We start from the raw sequence: 20,229 nt of genomic DNA on the forward strand, positions 1-20,229 counted from the left end.
GAATTTGAATGTCTATTTCTTTCCCCAGATTTGGGAAATTCTCAGTTTTAATTTGGTCTAGTATCACTTCACGATCTTTTTCTCTGTCTTCCTCTTCCGGAATTTCTATATTACGGATGTTGTTCCATTTCATTGTGTCACCCAGGTCTCCAATTCTCCTTTCCTGCTCCTGGATCAATTTCTCTCTCTTTTTTTCAGCTTCCTCTTTTGCTGTAACTATATCTTCTAATTCACCTATTCTTCTCTCTACCTCTTCAATCCTTGAGTTGACTGCCTCCATTTTGTTAGTCACCTCATTTATAGCCTTTTTTAACTCATCACACCTATTTTCAAAGTTCCTAGTCATTGTCTCAGTTGCTTCTTTGATGCTTTTTTCAACCTCAGCCATTAATTTTATGACAAGTTTTTTAAATTCTTGTTCGGTGATGTTTTAGGTCTGTGTTGAGCAGTTCTGTGGCTTTGACTTCTTCCTGGAGGTTCTTCCAGGGAGAGTTCCTTCGTTTTGTCATTTTGGCTAGTTTTCTGTCCCTTGTCAAGTTAAAAAGCTCGTTTGCACTGTGCACCTGTTGATATTGCTATGTTAATGGAGGCTTATTGATTTTCCAGGGCCTGTCGTTTCAGGAAATGTTCCTTTATTGGTGTCTCTCAGTCTCTCTCATTGTGCCTTTGAATATTTTATTTGGGACTCGCTGTCCTGCACACTTTGGCTTGTTTTCTGGGGTAGCCCTATGAAGGAAAACAGACAAACACAGAGGGAACAGATTCACACAAACGCACAGACAAATCAAACAGACAATTTAAAAGTGGAAAAGGAAAGAAGAAAAATGGAGAGGAAAGAGAAGAAAAGAAGAGAAGAAAAAAATAAATAAAGGGGGGCAGAGACAACTGAGGACATAGGACAGTCTAAATGTGTATGACCAGTTTAGAGGAGAAATAAGGATGAAATATGGGAGAATATTATCTCAATTGCAAGAATGAAAAAAAAAGAGTGAGAAAGGAGAAAGGAAAACAAGGAGTAAAAATTTAAAAAAAATTCTAAGTAAAAAAGGTAATAATAAAAAATATGTACAACAAAAAAGAAAAAAGAAAAAAAGGAAAAGAAAAAGCATCAGCTCCACCTAGCAGATAGGCTTGTTTGGTGTTGGAGGTCTTGGAGGCTGCTCTCAGGGCCCCGCCTTGGTGACTGCAGAGTGTAGAATGGCGGTGCCCCAAGCTCTGCTGTAACTAAGCACTGCAGTCCTCTCTAATGGGTCCGATCTCCTTGTGTCACAGCAGCTGAGCCAAGTTGTATTTTCCAGGCCTGCCTCGTTTCAAAATCCTAGTCCATGCACTTTTAAGCTACCACAGATGAGATGTACTTGCTTTGGTGGCTGGCTTCTCATCCAGGATCTCGTAGGGAATGAGAGAAGTTTCTCTAGGTGCTGACGGAGATTTGTGCTGCCACTGCTGGAGGCTAGGTGCAAGCCCTCACAGACACTGCCACAGACTCCCAGCTCCCAGCCAGTATAGCAATTGAGATTGTGTAGGGTGAGGATCAGTTTCTCTTGGTGCTGGCCAGGATTTGTGCTGCAGCTGCCTAAGGCGAGGTGTGCTGCCTCAGGAGAGGTGTGCAGCAGAAGGAGAAGTGCACGCCCTTATAGGCGCCACAGCCAATTCCCAGCCCCCAGCCGGGAAGAGATCACATTGGGGGAGGGATTAGTTTCTCCTAGTGTCAGCTGGGATTCACGCTGCTGCTGCCTGAGGCGCTGGGCGCTGCCGGGATTGAGCTGCGAGCTCCTGCAGCTGAAGCACGCCCCTGGCCTCCACCGCTGCTAACTCCCTGCTGGGAATGCATAGGGGTGGGAGCTATGTTTTCCCTGTTGGCACCCGAGATTCAGGATTCAAGCGGCCAATGCTGGAGGGAGATGCACCGTGGAAATGAGGTGTGTGCTCCCTCTCCCGCAGCTGAGGCCAAACTGCGTGCCCCTGGGGCTGCTGATTCCCTGCTGTGATGGTGCAGGGCTGGAAGCTGTTTTTCCCCCTTGTCCCACCTGGATTTGGGATTTGGGCTACCCAGCAGTTCCATATGGAGTGAGAGTTTTTCTCTCCGAGAGGGGTTTAACATTCTTTATCTCTTCTCTAGAGACAGTACTATGAGCGTGTTCAGTTTCTCTTTCTCTTCCTTTTGTCTCTCAGGGGCTCCGTGCACTTGCCCTGTGTTGGGTTGGGGCTCCCACCTCCCCTGCCCTTCTCGGGCTGGCCCGTTTTCCAATCTTCCCAGTTCGCACTCACTCACTCAGACATCTTTGAGGTTGTCTTCTTTCTGGAGTCTATATTTTCTCCTTCCACTCTTGCAGATGAGATTAATGTTCTTCTCAGTTTGATAGATGGGGCAGAGGAAGTTTACAGAGCTCCCTTCCTCTCTGCCATCTTGGCTCCTCCCTCTATTTTTGCTATTTAAATAATATATTCACAAGCAGAAAACCATTAAAATGATCTTTGGGAGATACCATTATGCAAATAGTTCATTTGTGAAAGTGGTTTTTTGAAGCTGGATTTCTTTTGACAGCAAAAGCTTGGTGGCTAATTGGCTACATGTAAAGTAATTGAATACTCTTTGGTCACTTTTTGTCTTTGATTTATTTTTTCCCTTTACAAGCTATTGAAAACGTGTCTTAAAGTTACTATTACATCAAGCCCTTGTTAATTTTGAGGAGCCAAGCTATAAGGCAAATCATGAGCTTCGTTTTTCAACGATTATGGAAAATAAACATTAAATATTAAACATTATATGTTAAATATATAAACATCAAAATAAACATTTCCAACTTGAAGCATAGCAAAAACTGTACTTCTTTCCATCAGATCTGAGTGGCCACAGTTTGAACCATCCATAGGAAATGAAATGTGTTATATTATTGTATTTTGGAATTTAGGTCTCTTTTTTCCCATGAATCTTTGCTTAAGCCTAACCTAGATCAGGCAACAAAATTTTCAAGGATAGTACTAATTTGACCCCAATTTTTCTTAGCACTGTAATTGTCTGTGTTAGAAGGATGGGAGAGATAGTCTCATATTCATGATTCAGGGACAAGAAGGAGGAGAATTGTCCACAAGAAAGAACTAAAAATGTGACCTATAGTACTCTCATTTATGGAGCCAATCCAAAGGTGCATCATTGTGCTGTGGTAGGAAATGAAAAACAAAACAAAACAAAACAAACTTAAGGCAACCTGCCTATCCAAGTATGTGACTACACCCTTCATGACCTTGTAATGTGAGACCACTTAATCAGCTGCCTGTTTATGTGTTACCATACATGGGAGGCAAAGAAGTAAAATATATATATTTTACACATGGACTGTGGGGGCTCAGTTCTTTGGGTACAAACCCAACTGAGCTGTTTGGGCACAAATAAAGTTGCTTCTTGGATAGAAGAGTGTCATGACTCTCTGTGCAAGAATCCTGCTACATTTCTGGGGGGGGGGGTCTTGTCTGGGACTTGGAGACAGTGCATTTCCACCTCCTTTGCCACTGGGGATACAAACCTCAGAGCACCAGGAGGGGTGGTCTCGCCTGGTGCCAGCGGATCACTTGATCCACAAGAGATCAACCTATCCTGGCACACCAGGTGAGGACACTGTGTGAGCACTATGGCACCCTCCAGGCCCAGGAAGTTACCCACTAGACTGGTAAGAACTCAGGCTCGTTTTGGCAGCCCTGCTCCTAAAAGGCAGAAGGGGAGGGGCCTGGTCACCTCCCAGAGTTGCCCTAATAGTTCCACAGAGGCTGAGGAACGATGTCTAAACCCTAAGGCGCTGAACGTAGCGCAGTGGGCTGGAGTTACCCTGTGACTATGTGTGGGGACTTCTCTCTCATTCATTTACTGGGTCAATGACTATGATAATTGGAGCCAACTGTCTCTGGTTAGTCTACCTTAGAAAACGGACTGTCAGGAGTATTCCCAAGGAGCTGCTGAAACTTCCTTCATTTCAGGGAAATCCCCTATTTTCTCTGGACTGACATGGACTACCTAATTCCACTAGTGGAGAATAAAACAAAACAAAACAAAAAACTGGAGTCTGCTCCTCTGTCTGAGCTGACAAGATTTTAAACTGGGAATTCTCTTTCTCTGCCTTCTGCTAGCACCTCGCCTCTTCTTCCTTCCCTCCTTCCCCCCACCCTTTCCTGTTTCTGCACCGCCTGGGGTACAGCCTGCATTACTGGCTTCTCAATGCCTCAGGCACCATCAGTTCCTCCTCCTATCCTAGAGGTCGTGGAGCTAAGACTGCCCATTTCAGACTTCCCCACCAGTGCTCTAGGTAAAAATTACACGTGGAGAACAAATAGTCTTAAATGGATTCAAGTAAAATGTATTCAGTGTTTAAGCTCATTTAAGTTTGTTAGTTTGAGATAGACAATGATTAGCAACATTAAATTTAAAAATTTTTTTTAATCCTACCTAGATTTACTAAAGGTCAAATAAGTTCATGTTATCTCTGTTCCAATTTCTTAGCAAAACGATGACTTAAAGTAATGATTAACCTTATCTTTCCCATAGTTTTCATGGGTAATTGTTAAGACAGCTTTCAAAATCTTTGGTAACCTAAAACGTTTAAGTTTTTGCTTGCATGACAAATTGGGATTAAGTTCATAGGATATCTAATGAGATAAGAGACTAAAGTGCTAATTACTACATGTAGGTTTGTACTTTTGACTTACTGCAGAAAAACTAAGAATATTTGGATCTATTGGAAAACATGCTTTGTGCTTAACTGATTCATAAGTTTGCCACCTAAGAAATTCTGATGTAATAGTTCACAATTGGTTACTACTTAGTTTTCACTGGAGACTAAGGTTTCTAAGAGTTAAAATTCTGCTAAATGTAGTTAAAACTGATCAAAATAAGGAAAGTAACTGTATGTATAAAAATATATGAGTAATCAAAATACATTTTTTGTTAAAGGTAAAAAAAGGAATTTTGTCTAAATGAGACTGGTTGGGGGAAAAAAGGCTTAGGTCAAAATTTAAAAGCAAAGAAAAGGTCTAAAAGGTTTGTAAAGAAAACTCTGTAAAAAAATTTTATATATGGTCAGGAGGTCTAAGGTTAAACATTGAAATTAGGCTAAATTAGCTACTATCATACAGACATAAAATAAAACCCCAGTGACCTTCCTGGAAAGGTTAAGGGAGGCTTTCAGTAAATATATAACTATCTCCCATAACACTCCCGAGACTGAACGTTTCTAAAAGACGTATCTGTCACTCGATTGGCCCCAGATATTTGGAGAAAACTGCAAAAACTGGCTGTTTGTCCAGAAGGGACCCTGGAAGAGCTCTTACAAGCTGCCAAGTGGGTTTTTACAACCAAGATCAAGAGGAGAAAAAAAAAAAAAACAGAAAAGGAGGCTTAAGAAAATTTGGAGGCCTTAGTTGTAGCCTTAGGTACCACGTCAGAATGGACTTCCCAAAGGTCCTGGAACCAAGTGCCATTTATATGTCCTTTCAGAGCACTAAAAATGAGAATATCCTCAGAGGAGACAATTAAAATGAAAACCCCATAAGCTATGCACCTTATGTGGAGGCATAATGTGGAGACAATCACTGGTGAATAAATGTCCTCAGAGACCTTTATCTGTGAGAGCTCAGATAACCAATGTCCCTGACGGGGCCTGGGACCTTCACAGTGGCTCTCCTAAACCAACTATTTAGCAGAAACCCGGAGCCTTGGATAACTCTAAATATAGAAGGAAAACTGATTGATTTCCTTCTTGACACGAAAGCCACCTTTTCTGTCCTCCTTTCCACCCCAGAGCAACTATCCAAACACAGCATGATGATTAGAGTCATCCCCAGAAAACATAACTAAAAAATTCTCTCCGCTTCTGAGATACATGTGGGAAAAACTAATTCTTTCTCATTCCTTCTTGATAATACCAGAGAACCTTACTCCCTTGCTAGAAAAGGACATTATGATTAAATTAGAGACTATAGTACTATTAACTCTAGAACAAATAAACAATTGTGTGAGTTTTTGGGAATTACTGGATATTGTAGCTATAGATACCAGGGTTCAAGAAAATAAGTTGCCTGCTATACCAATTATTAAAGGAGACTCAATCCCACCTACTCTCCTAAGAAAATAAACTGGGGTCTGAATCATAAACATGGTCTCCAGCCCTTGGAATTGTTACAAACAGAACAGGGCAATTACTATTACCGACATGACAGAGCTAAAAGATCATTAAAACACAGCATCAGGCCTTTCATTAGGGAGGGGCAAAACTTATCAAATGGCCCAAAGGATGTTTACTGAAAAACATTTGTCAAGGACAGTTCAGCAAATAGTATCAGCTTGTGAAGTATGCCTTGGAAAAAATCCTCTTAACACAGACTCGCTCTCCTAGGCAATCATGGAACTGGAGGCAATCCAGGAAAGACTGACAGGTTTCATTCATATACCAAGGTCAAATGAATTCCAACATTCGTTGGTATGGGTTGATATGGTATGGGTTTTACTAATTGGGTAAAGAGCTTCCTCTGCAGGACAAAAAAAGGCACAAAAAGAAATAAAAGTCCTGCTTTATAAAATAATACCTAGGTTTGGCATACCTAAAAATTTATAAATTAATAATGGCGAATGGCTGCCATGGCTCTTTCTCTAGTAGAACTCCTGGCTCTTGGAAAAGTTTTATACCTAAGATAGAGCAAACTGTCTGCTTATACTTGGAAAAATTCTAAATAACATCTCACAAGCATTAGATGATTAAAAAATTACGTTAAGTTAGGGTCAAACTCTTGGAAATAGAGCCACCATTGATTACTTACTGCTCCTGCTCCCCCACCACCTGCGCTATGAAAGATTCCCTGACATGTGTTGTTTACAAAGTCAAGGTCTCTCCTAAATTGTTTGACAGGTTTTGGGAACTGAGGACAATATCTTAAGATGCCATCTTATTGGTCAGTATAATCTTTGCTTTGTGTTCTTCTCTTTGTGTCTGCTAATGTTTATGCCACCTCATGCCTGCCAGCCTTCCTGTAGAACCATACCATGGGCCACTCGACTGACCCTTGGGTAGACTCTAACTGCTGCACCCCTACACCATCTCTTATCAGCTTGAAGAAGCCAGAACGATCATTATCCTGGTTCCCTAACAGCAGTTACAGGCCCTGTTCCAGGGGAGAAATAAATAGGGAAAGGGTTAACATTAGGAAGGGAGAGATAGAGATCTTCAGGAGGCAGACTGCAGCTGCAAGAAGGAGGCTGAAAAAGCAGATAGGGTTCTCTCCTTATAAAATTTATAATGGGCACTGTCCTCCCATTATCCAAGGCATACAAGGGGATCTAAATGAAATAGACACTCTAGCACAATCTAAGGTAACAGATGCGGGCCCTTGACTCTACCCTAACCACCTTTCACCAATGGGTTAGGGAGCAATTACCTGTGAGTCTGACCACAGACGTTCACCCTTTTAAACCAGGCGATGCAATATGGATAAAGGAGTAGAATGTCCAACCTCTAAAATCCCTCTGGAGGGGCCCATTCACTATCATTTTGTCCACCCCTACTGCAGTAAAGGTGGCTGAAGTGGATCTCTGCGTTCACTACAGCAGAGTGAAGCCAGCATCTTGAAACTGGGAGCTGATCCATCAACGCTGCATAAGCTAACCATAAGGAAGAAGCAATCTGGAGCACTACAGGCTCTAGGAGATGGCAGCCCTGCTTTAGTCATTCTGGAAGCTGACTAATCTACACATGACAGAAGCTTGAGGAATCGACAGTCCAGTGGAAGAAAATGCTGTTCTTATTTTCTCTGTTTCCTTACTGTGATGCACTGTCATCCCTTGTTTCTCAATGTTATTGTGATTCATGCTCTACTCTTTGCCATAGGATTAGCCGAGTCTGCCTCAGTTGGCTGGAAATGTGGTGAGAGGTTTCTGTTACTACTCTCCTTCCTTTTGTGGATAGGATGCTTCGTTGGTACCAACATGGGAAAACAATGGCCATAAGAGAATAGAAAATTAGATCTCCACAAATCTTAGAGTAAAACAAGATACCCCAGTCCTACTTCTGAGGGGTTTGGCTCCTCAAAAGATCAATTACTAGGAAAAACTGTCTTGCCATGTGGGGAGAAAGTTCATTGTCATCTCTGTTAAAAGCTTAACATGACTAGGCCAAAGATTTTATAACTCAACCGCCTGGAAAACCACATGGTGGGGGACCCCAGATCACCTTGAGCCAGATCCCCACCCCTTGTCTAACTTCTCTCACCTCTGAGAGGCCTGGGACAATGTCAATGCAGACATCAAATGGCAGGTCCCAGGTGGGCTGTACTAGATGTGTGGAAGGACAGCCTATAGATAGTACTTCCCTCAGTCTGGTCAGGGTCATATGTGCTGGAAACTATTCATCCATTTTTCGAATTCCCACTTGCCAGAGGAAAACATTTGGGAGTCCAAGTGTATGGGAACAGGGAGACTCAAATGAAGTGGTGTGCCTTACAAATCAGCAATTAAAAAGATAATAAATGACCTTCTGAGTGTATAATTCAATATTATGGGACTGCCACCTGGGCAGAGAATGGGTCCTGGGGCTATCACCCTCCCATTTACATGCTAAACTGCATAATTAGACAACAAGAAGTTATAAAAATTATAACCAATAAAACTACCAGAGCTCTTAACTTACTGGCCAAGCAGCAAACCCAAACATGCAATGTTGTCTATCTAAATCGTTTGGCCTTAAGTTACCTATTTGCTTCTGGGAAAGTGTTTATAAAAAGTTCACACTGAGGAAAAAGTCACAGAGGAGATTACAAATCAAATGAGAAGGATTGCTCATGTCCCTAATCCAGACCTGGAACAGTTGGAACAGTTAAAACCTCAGGCAGTTATCTGGAGGATGGTTTTCAACTTTCAGGTTATTCAAAACTCTCATAAAAATTATTCTTCTAATTCTGGGAGGTTGCTTAACTCTACTTTTGTTGTACATTCCGTCTCCAGTCTCATTGAAGCCATGATTTAAAAAAAGACAGCCACTCATGTAATAATGTTACGGAAATATAAACCTCTAAACCAAGATGATGCTCTTTGACCCAAAATAGAGGGATCTGAGTATCAATGGGGGAATGTGGTGGGGTCCCCTCCCTAAGGAAAGCAAAAACAAAGCACCTCAAGGCAATCTGGCTATACATGTACTTGACAATATCCCCTCACAACCTTGTAACATGAGGCCACTTAATCAGACTGAGAGTTAGTGTGTTACCATATAAGGGAGACAAAAAAGTAAAAAATATATTTTAAAAAAGTACACCATGTGGCATTCAGGGGCTCAGTTCTTCAGGTAAACCCAACTTAACTGTGCTGGCACAAATAAAGTTGCTACCTGGAAAGAAAAAAGTCGGTGTCACAACTCTCTGTTCAAGAGTCCTGCTCGTGCAGGTCATTTTCCCAAAGTCTATGCAGTGCATAGACCATCTAATATAATTTTTTAGTTTCTACCCATGATTATTTAATTTAAAGACTATCATTTATTACACATTTGGTAAAGAGGAAAGGGAAGGGAACAGTTAAGATATTTTTCTCCAATCTTATATTTGCTTTAAAAAACTGTGTGGGACACCTGGGTGGCTCAGTCTTCTGGGTTTCCAACTTCGGCTCAGGTTGTGATCTTGCAGTCCATGGGTTCAAACCCTGCATCTGGTTCTGTGCTGGCAGCTCAGAGCCTGGAGCCTGTTTCAGATTCTGTGTCTCCCTCTCTCTCCTGCCCCTCCCCCATTCATGCTCTGTCTCTCTCTGTCTCAAAAATAAATAAGCCAAAAAAATGTATATTTATTTAAAGAAAGAGAGCATGTGTACATGAGTAAGCTGGAAAGGGCAAAGAGAGAGAGAGAGAGAGAGAGAGAGAGAGAGAGAGAGAGAGAGAGAGAGAGAGAGAGAATATTAAGCAGGATCCACGCTGTCAGTGCAGAGCCTGATGCAGGGCTTGATCTCACTAACTGTGAGATCATGACCTGAGCCAAAATCAAGAGTCCAAAACCTAAATGACTGAGTCACCCAGGTGCTCCATATTTTAGTACAGCCTTAACTGATCATTGACTGCTTTAGACAATTAAATATCTTTATATACAGACCTATGATAATTTACCTCCCTATAAGCTTATCATATATTGAAAATGTATTCATTATTTTTCAATATAATTTATTATCAAGCCATTGGATAACATACAGTATGTACAGTGTGCTCTTGGTTTTGGGGGTAGATTCCTGTGATTCACTGCTTACATGCCATACCCAGTGCTCATCCCAATAAGTGCCCTCCTCAATGCCCTAAACCACTAAACATCAGTTTAGCCTAGCCTAGCCTACCTTAAATGTGCTCAGAACATTTACATTAGCCTGCAATTGGGCAAAATCATCCAACACAAGACCTATTTTATAATAAAGTGCTGAATATCTCAAGTAATCTATTGAATACTGTACTGGAAGTTAAAACCAGAATGGGTGTATAGGTACAGATGGGCTGTAAGTAAACACGTTGTCTACCCTCATTATAGCCTGGAGGACTGGGAGCTGCAGTTGCACTGCCCAGCATCATGAGAGAGCATTGTATTCCTGATCACTAGCCCAGGAGACCAAAATTTTAAATTTAAAGTTATGTTTATACTGAATGCCTGTGAATTTCACATCATCATAAAGTCAAAAAAAATCATAAGTCAAACCATGATAAGTGGGGGGCCATCTGTAGTCTCCTAAAGATCTAAGTGACCCCATCAGCTCTCCTCAGTGAGGATGTATCATCTTCTGTTTGTAACACACTAGTCACCACAGACAATTAACAAAGTACTCTTTGTATCCTCTTTTCACACCTCCACCAAATGTTGAACATTTTTACTTCAAGTATCCTTCAGCGCCAAAGCCTAAGAATATCATTTGATATTAATAAGAAATGTACAAATTGAAGTTGGCTACTTCCCTCTCCATTCCACTCAGGAGACTGTGCTACATAACTTACCTCCTGTCTCTTATATTCTCCATGTTTTACTTCCTTTTCATGACTTACTTTATGATTATTTTAGTCAGATTTACTCTCTTTCACATCACACACACATTTACACAATACAGATGTATATGTTCAAGGTAGATGATGATGTCTCTATAAAAAAGGAGAAGAGAGAAAGAGAATGGAAATGAGCATCTTTCTGTTTTCTCTATCTATATTGACTTTCTTATACTCTCTTTGACAGAAAGGTTTAAAGTTATTCCATTTTTTCCCCTTAGGAACAACCTGGATCAGTGAAATATTGGATTTGATCTATAATAATGGGGATGTGGAGAAATGTAAGCAGGACACAATATGCAAACGAGTGCCATTCATGGAAATGATAATTCCCGGAGTACAGAATGGTATTTTCCCTGAATGTTCATTTTCCCCATAACAATAAATCCCCCTATCATTTTGTGGTGTCTGAAGGAGTCATGATGGAATCGCTGTAGACAGAACATGGACAGCTGACTCATATGTTTCTATAATAGAAGAGTAAGAATGTAGCTATACTAATAACCATATTATTCTCCTCTTGCACCCGAAGATAATATCAGTGTTAGAGGAGATTTTGATGAGAATGCCTTTTTCTTAAAAGCAAAGGTGCAAGTCTTTAACATTTAAATATTGTATGATCCTTATATACAGAAAATTCGGTGTTTGATCCAATATAAAACCATGTCTACTGCTTGTTAGCTGATATTTACAGATTCAAGGAACAGACAATGGATAATAATGCATTATTAAAATTTTATTAGTTATGAGACTCATGGCTTAATTTAATCTTATAATTTGAATATAAGATAGCTGGAAAGGAATTTTGAAATCTTCTAGTTCAATTTCCCCATATTATAAATAAGAAAAAGAGAAGAAAAAATGAAGGAAAATTTGGATGTCTTGACATGAATCTGTTGCTGTTTCTGCCTTATTGAAGTATTGTATCTGAGAATTTTACAGACAGTTATTGCCTGTAATACATGTAAAATAAAACAGCATAAGTAGCCAGAATTTGTCAATTTTGATCTCATTGTAGATTTTGGAAGTGTATGAAGCCATATAGTCATATAATCATTTCGAGCCATATAGTGGGGTTAATGTTTACAAAGTCTTAGATTACATTGTCATTCACCTTTATGATTCCACATTTATAATAAAGTTTAACTTTTGTGCTTGTAGGTGTGGAGGATTTGAAAAAAATGCAGTCTCCTCGATTAGTGAAAACACATCTACCTGTTCAACTTCTCCCTTCTTCGTTTTGGAAGAATAACTGCAAGGTAACAAATTTTAAAGAAAACAAATCTTTACCTGTGTTGAAATTTCTTTCATAAATCATGTAGAAATTATGTTGGGGGATTGCAATCCCCGGATAAATAATTGAAAAAATAACAATGTGATCCCTATATCCCAAAGATTGAAAACAAACCAGTGGACACCAGGTGCCATAAATATATACACAGAGACTCAGCACCCAAGCACTGAGAATCTCTCAGGTTTTCTGTTCTCTAGAATGCCTGTTTTTCTGTCTAAATCCTTCCATTCAGTACCTACTTTTAAATATTTTATATTTAAGTATTTAAATATTTAGAATACTCTAACAAATACCTAATATTTAAAGACTCAAATAATGGTTTAATACTTAAATAAGTATTTAATATTTAAATATTTAAATAACCCTAGAACTACTTCTTCATGAATTCAATATAATTATATTTTAGACATATGGATTTATAATTATATATACACATATATATGGATATGGATTCAGTTCAGCTTCCTTTTTTAAATAACCACTTAATTCAAGTACAACATTTAGAAAATTACATAAATCTTAGGCATAAAGCTTGATGGATTTTTACGAAGTGAGCATACCCATGAAACCAGCACCCAAATCAAGAAATTGAACATTACTAACACCCTTAAAGCTCTGTTTCTTCATTCTCTGGGCAATAACCCCTGTATTCAAAGATAACCACTGTCCTAAGTGTTCTTACCATAAATTAGTTTGTCTTTTTTCTGTAATAGGAAAGTATGTAATTTTGAATATTTAACTTACTTAACACCATATTTAACACCATATTTGTGAGTTCAGTTCTTATCATGCTTGTTATCTTGTTTTTGTTTTGTTTTCTTTAATGTAGCCTGCTGTATAATAATAGATCACAAAATGTGGTCCCTTGAACAAAAGAAACATGTTAGAGATGTAAATCTTAGGCCCAATGTAGACCTACTGAGTCAAAGACTATGGGGATGAAGTCTAGAAAAATGAGTTTTAATAAAACCTCCAGGTGAATTTGAGTCATGCTAATGTTTGAGAACCACTGGTATAGGCATTCCATTATTACAACTATGTGAGTATTTTCAAACCTACTTACCCATAGTACTATTGGTAGTTGCTAGTTGGCAGTAATTAAATAGTATTTCAATGTACATTATTTTTTAAACTTTATTTAGAGAGAGAGTAGCAAGTGGGGGAGGTGCAGAGAGAGACAGAATCCCAAGCAGACTCCATGCTGTCAGCACAGAGCCTGATGCAAGACTCAGACTCACAACCAGGGAGATTGGAACCTGAGCCAAAATCAAGACTCAGTTGCTCAACAGATTGAGCTACCCAGGCACCCCTTCAATGCACATTCTTTTTTTTTTTTTTAAATGCTTACTTATTTTTGAGAGAGAAAGAAACAAAGCGCAAGCAGGGGAGGGGCAGAGAGAGAAGGAGAGACAGAATCTAAAGCAGGCTCCAGCCTCCGAGCTGTTAGCTGAGAGCTCAACTCAGAGCTCAAACTCATGATCTTTTGCGAGACCATGACATGCACTAAAGTCCAATTCTTTTTTTTTTATGTCTTTATTTTGAAAGACAGAGAGGAGGGACAGAGACAGACAGCGAGCGGGGGAAGGGCAGAGAGAGAGGGAGACAGAATCTGAAGCAAGCTCCAGGCTCTGAGCTGTCAGCACAGAGCCTGACGTGGGGCTTGAATCCACAGCCAGTGAGATCATGACCTGAGCTGAAGTTGAACACTCAATTGACTGAGCCACCCAGGCGCCCCTCTAAAGTCCAATTCTTAACCTACTGAACTACCCAGGCACCCCTCAATTCACATTCTTACACAAGTTTTCATTACACATATATGTACACATTTTTCTTCGGTGTTCTATCTTTGGATGGAATTGCTTGATCTAGTGTATACATTTATCCAACTTTAGTAGATATTTTCAAACATCTTTTCTAATCATACAGGTCAATCCACACTTTGACCAGTAGTGTAAGAGTTAAAGTTACTTTACATCCTCATCAACACAAAATATAGCTAAACACATTTAATTTTAGCCATACTAGTAGATGTATGGTGTCATCTCATTGTGTTTTTCTCCATATTTCCCTACCGACTAATTAGTGAAACACTTTTATGTAGCTTGAATATCTTCTTTTCTGAGGTATCCATTCAAGTTCCTTGGCCTTTTTCTTCCTGTAAGTGTTTCTTTTATTATTAAGGTAGAAATTCTCCTTATATTCTGGATACAAGTCCTTTGATGAGATAATTGAATTTTTTAATATCCCAATTCACTCTATTTTTTCCCTTTTTTAATAATGTCTTAAAGAAGTTCTTAATTTTGAAGTTTGTCAGTTTTTTTCTTTATTTTTTACTTTTTAGTGTGTGTGTTTGTTTTAAGAGAATACCTTCCCCAAAGTTATGAAGATATTCTCTCTTCTGTTTACTCCTATTGGCTTTATTGTTTCAGTTATTACATTTAGATCTAAATATCTGTTTAATATCTATAAGTAGAGATGTTCTTTTTAAAATTTTCTCATCTAACAGTAATTCTCTCTCTTTCCCTATATCTTCCTCATGCACAGAGGCATAAACACACTAAAATTATTTTCTGAATGTTTGTTACTGGTATACGGGCATAAATCTTTTATCCTGAAACCTTGCTAAACTCACTTAATAGATCTAATAGATTTTTTTGTAGATTCCATTCATTATTCTATGCAGATCCTCATGCTGTCAGTAAATAAAAAATACAAAATATTTTTACTTCTTTTTTACCATTCTGAATGCTTTTTACTTATTATTCCTTATTGAACTGGATAAAGCCTCTAACACAATAGTGAATAGGCTTGGTGAGAGCAGATGCCCTTCTCCTTCTCTTGATCTTAGAGAAAATTCATTTCTAAGTATGATGATGTCACTTGTATGTCTTTTTGCACATGCCCTTTACCTAGCTAAGGAAGTTCTGTTCTATTCTTACTTTGCTGAGTTTTTATCAGAAATGCATGTTGGATTTTGTCTAATGATATATTCTGTTTCTATTAAGACCAATCATACAGGGGCTCTTGGATGGCTCAGTTGGTTAAGCATCTGATTTCAGCTCAGGTCATGATTTCACAGTTTGTGAGTTTGAGCCCTGTGTCAGGCTCTGTGCTGAGTTTGCTTCAGATTCTGTGTCTCCCTTTCTCTCTGCCCTTTCCCTGCTTGCACTGTGTCTCTCTATCTCTCTCAAAAATAAACATTTAAAAAAGACCAATCATACAGTTTTCCATTATTTTAATCTGTTACTATGATTAATTACATCAATTGATTTTTAAATCTTAAAGCAACCTTGCATATCTTATGTTTAATTATTGATTGCATTTGTTTATGATATGTATTGATTTGGTGTTGTCATATTACTGAGTCCAATTTGCTAATTTTAAAAATAATTTGTATCTTTGGTACATATTGAACTCTACTTTCTTTTTCATAATAATGTATTTATCATTAGGGGATAATTCCTTTGGCATTATAGGGGGAAATAAGATGAATTGGAAGGTATTTATTACTTTCTAATTTACTGGAAGTGTTTGGTTGGAATTGGTACTATTTCATTCTTAAAATTTGTACAAGTCACCAGTGAAAGAATCTAGGCCTGAAATTTTCTTCATCTGGAAGGATTTTTAACTGAAAATTCAATGTATTTCATAGAGATAGTGTTATTCAGGTAACATACTTTTCCTTGTATGATATTTGGTAGTTAATGCATTGTAAGGAATTGATCCATCTCATTTAAACTGTCAGTTTTTTGGGGGGGACCTGGTTGGCTCAGTTGGTTAAGTGTCTGATTCTTGGTTTTATCACAGGTCATGATCTCTCAGTTCATGGGTCAAGCCCTGTGCTGGGCTCTGCACTGTCAGATCTTTAGGATTCTCTCTTTCTGCCTCTCCCCATCTCGCTCGCTCTCTCTCTCTCAAAATAAATAAACAAACTTCAAAAATAATTTTTAAATAACCTGTCAAATTTTTGTAATAAAGTTGCTCATGATATGCCTTTAATTTTCTTTTAATATATATAGAATCTGTACTGATGTCACATTTCTCATTCTTTTATATTTTTCTATCAGTTATAGAGAGAATGGTGTTGAAATTGTTTAATTTTTAATTTCTCCTTGTGGTTCTGATTCAGCTATCCATAAGCAAAATTTTTCAATAAGCATATAATCAGTAAATATTTATAGAAGTGCAACTGTGTATGTACCAATATTGTAATTATCATTATAAATGAGAACACAAATAAGACATTCTCTGCCATCTTACAGCATGTTATTTTATTTAATTTTTATAAATACTATTGATCTTTGCCTGTTTGCCACTTTCTTATGCCCATATTATGCAATGATAATAAGCCACTGACCTCTGCACTGTATAGCATATGGTCCTGTAGAAAATGTCAAGGAGTGAAGAAAAAAACAAATATATATGAAAAATAGTTACATATCAGTAAGGTAAGTACTCATACATGAAATCAAAAGGATTCTATGGTACAAAGATGTCTCATAGATGAAAAAAGTCTTGATCAGGATCCTGAAGAAAGAGTAAGAGTTTTTTTGTCTGTACAAGGACATTTTACAGTAGAGAGAAAACTACATGTACATAGGCCAAGAGCTGTGAAACAGCCAGGCACATATGAGATGCCACAAATGGTTCAGTGTAATTGGAACATGATTCTGGGAAAGTAGTCAGTCACCAGATCCCTAGATCTGAGAGAGGTGTTGAGAGTATGCCTTTGCACAGCCTCTTTAATAGAATGAGCAAAGCTGCTGTTGTTTTTCCTTTGGAAATTGATTGATTATACATACTTTCAACCTTGTTATACAAATAAGTCTGTACATGCATTTATGTGTGACTTTCTTTTTTATTCAAACTCTAATTGAAACCAAAAAATGATAAGGAAGTAAGAGTATAGTTTATCATATTAATTCCAAAGGTAAAAATCCTTAGATGTTCCCAGAAACACGTGGCCTTACTAGTAAGAGAATTGAGGGATATCTTCAGAATGGCCTTCTATCTACACTGAGGGAAGTGGAACCAGTCCTCACTAAAGAGCTTACATGATGATAGAAGAAAACAGCTAATTCGTTACCTTAGACTCCTGCTATTGAATTAGGAAGTTATTGAAAATGTTTATCTCAAGAAATGTCATCAGCAACTGTCTCAACTCTTAGAACTCTAAACTCAATCTTTAAAAAAAAACTCTTTTTACCCACTTGCTTCCTTGTCTCAGAATAGAAGAACTACTATCAGTGACTTGGGGATATAAAACTTCCCATTACGTTTTCCAATCAATTGGAAGAGAAGAAGGAAGCTGATTCGAATTAGAGAATGAGATTTCTTCCTGAATGCGTTTTCTCTTAGAGATATGTTTGCTGCAGGGGTGGCTGGGACCTCAGTATTATTAGAGGTACTTCAGGGGAAAAGTAGGCCAATGGATTTCAGTGGACTTCCCTGAAAACCTAGTTAGCACTGAGACGTAACTCTGATTTCTATTGGAGAATATGCTCAAAATTTCTTTTTTCAAGCAAACTTTAGGGCTCTATACATAAAATAAATTTTAATCTCATACCAAATCACTCTAAACAGCAATGATTCTTATGTAACCATGGTCATGAACAAAATGAAGAATGTTTAATCATTATTGATTAAATGTACCCAAATAAAATTTATTTTTAATTAAAAAATAGGGCACTTTTTCAGCTTCAAAATTTTACTTTATCTTTCTATAAGTTTTATAATTTCTATGTTTCTTTTTATGTTTTAATAAGTGATATAGAAGAATATTTTAAATTTAAGAACAATATTAACTCATTTTTGTTAGTTTAATATTTACTGTAATTCTTATTATATTTGGTTTCCTGTGTTTTAAGAGATGTTCTTTTCAAAGGCTAAGGAGAAACAGGGTGTGAAAGCTCAAATCTTTGTGTTAAAACAATACACAGTTGTGAATATTTCAAGACAGAATATATATACACACACACACACACACACACACATATATATATGCTAAGATCAGGAAATTTATATCAGAAAATAAGCCTGTTGCAAGATAAGCAAAATTTTACTTTTAAATAATATAAACAGAAAGATGATTTGCCCTATCTCCCCACAGATGATCTACATGGCACGAAATGCTAAAGACGTGGCTGTGTCTTACTATTATTTCTACCAGATGGCAAAAATGCACCCGGAGCCTGGCACCTGGGAAGAGTTCCTGGATAAATTCATGACTGGGAAGGGTGGGTTCCACTCTTACTTTACTCAAGGAGCTCTAGAGTGAAAAATCCATTTGCAAGAAGATAGAAAGTTCAAATATAAATCTGCGTTTATTATAAACGTAATATGTGCCCAGCACTCCATGAATGTATTAAGAAGACTATAGAAGAAGCAGAATACATAGTCATGTCTTCCCTTTAAGGACTTTTGGGGAATATGTAACTGATTTTTCAGTTATTAGTCATGTTGTTTCAATTGTCCTTAGTGATTAAGTGTTTTTATCCCTTGCTGTGCAGCTGTTGTATTGTTTTGATTTCATACATATTTCTTGGGATCTCTTTTCCTTACCATTCTCTTATTTTTGTTACATAGACTGAAAATTCTTGAGTGAAGATTTTATCCTCAAGATTCTGTTTCTCTACTTGTATATTCTTTCTTTCAGGGAAACATATATATGCCAATAGTTGTAGCTCTACATACAGTTCTCACACAAACATTCTTCTATAAAAATTCTCTTTTCAAGGCAAATACATTTCAGTGGTATCTTGCAAATTTTTACTCCTGCTGCTGCTTGGATTATTTTCTGTCCATAAAATGTCTACTCATCCTTACCATTATCAAAGCCCATCTTAGATCCAATAAATTCGTCTTCTTCCAGAGTCCTTTCTTAACCTCTATGCCCCTATCATTTTTTCTCCCTCTCTTCTTCTATAAACTTCCTTGCACTCCTCTCCAAGTAGATTGTAAATTTAGTGAGAACAAAGGTAATTATCCTATCATCCCACTTTCTTGAACTGATAAGTGCTTTTGTATTGATAATGGTGACTTGGAATAATATTTAAGAGTTCTTTATGCAAATGGTTTTAATTTTCCAAACACTGTATCTTTCAATTTAGTGGCTTTTGGTTCTTGGTATGATCATGTGAAAGGCTGGTGGGAGAAGAGGAATGATTATCGTATTTATTACCTATTCTATGAAGACATGAAAGAGGTAACTACAATACAATTTATTTTTTACTATTTAAGAAAAATTAAGATTTATCTTTTTTTATATCACATTTTCCTTCCTTCTTGATCTATAAATATGACTGGACCACTGTCCTATTAACTCGGCCTTGAAAATTGACCTTCTGCTCAGCCTCCTATTTTTCCACCACTGCTGCCTCCTGCTCTAGTCCAGCAGCTGTCTTGACTTATTTGGAGTATCTCATGTTGCTTCTATTGTCCACTCACAGAAAATGATCCTTTTGAAAACTCAGAGTATGCCCGCTCCCTTCTTTAAATACCTCAATGGTTTCTATCTCTACATGAAATACAAAATAATTAAGACAATTTTGAGTTCAGTATTATTTAGTCCCTGTCTATCTCTCCAACCTCTTCTGGTATCATCTTTCTTTTTCTTACTAAGTGAACTTGCCTGAAATACTTTTCCCATTATTTTCAAATTAACTTTTCCTCATCCTTCATGTCTTAACTTAAATGTTAACTCTCCACAGAGTTCTTTAATGTCCATAATGCCAAATAATTCACCTTGGCTTATCTATTAAAGTCTTTTTAGTGGGGCTCCTGGATGGCTTAGTTGGTTAAGCATCTGACTCTTGATTTCAGCTAGATCATGATCTCATGGTTTTTGGGATTGAGGCTGTGTCAGCATGGAGCCTGTGTGGGATTCTGTCTCTCCCT

At 37.9% G+C, this 20,229-nt stretch overlaps 1 protein-coding gene across 1 annotated transcript in view; it reads left to right on the top strand.

Moving 5' to 3' along the window:
- Positions 1-20,229, top strand: part of LOC115301877 (sulfotransferase 1 family member D1-like) — a 78,215-nt gene that overhangs the window by 51,116 nt on the left and 6,870 nt on the right. Inside the window, exons 3-6 of the mRNA XM_029951883.1 lie at positions 11,261-11,386; positions 12,201-12,298; positions 18,443-18,569; positions 19,443-19,537. Of these exons, the coding sequence (XP_029807743.1) occupies positions 11,261-11,386; positions 12,201-12,298; positions 18,443-18,569; positions 19,443-19,537 (446 nt within the window). The remainder of the gene's footprint in view (positions 1-11,260; positions 11,387-12,200; positions 12,299-18,442; positions 18,570-19,442; positions 19,538-20,229) is intronic.

The sequence above is a fragment of the Suricata suricatta genome, chromosome 1, assembly GCF_006229205.1.
Source record: "Suricata suricatta isolate VVHF042 chromosome 1, meerkat_22Aug2017_6uvM2_HiC, whole genome shotgun sequence".
NCBI lineage: Eukaryota > Metazoa > Chordata > Mammalia > Carnivora > Herpestidae > Suricata > Suricata suricatta.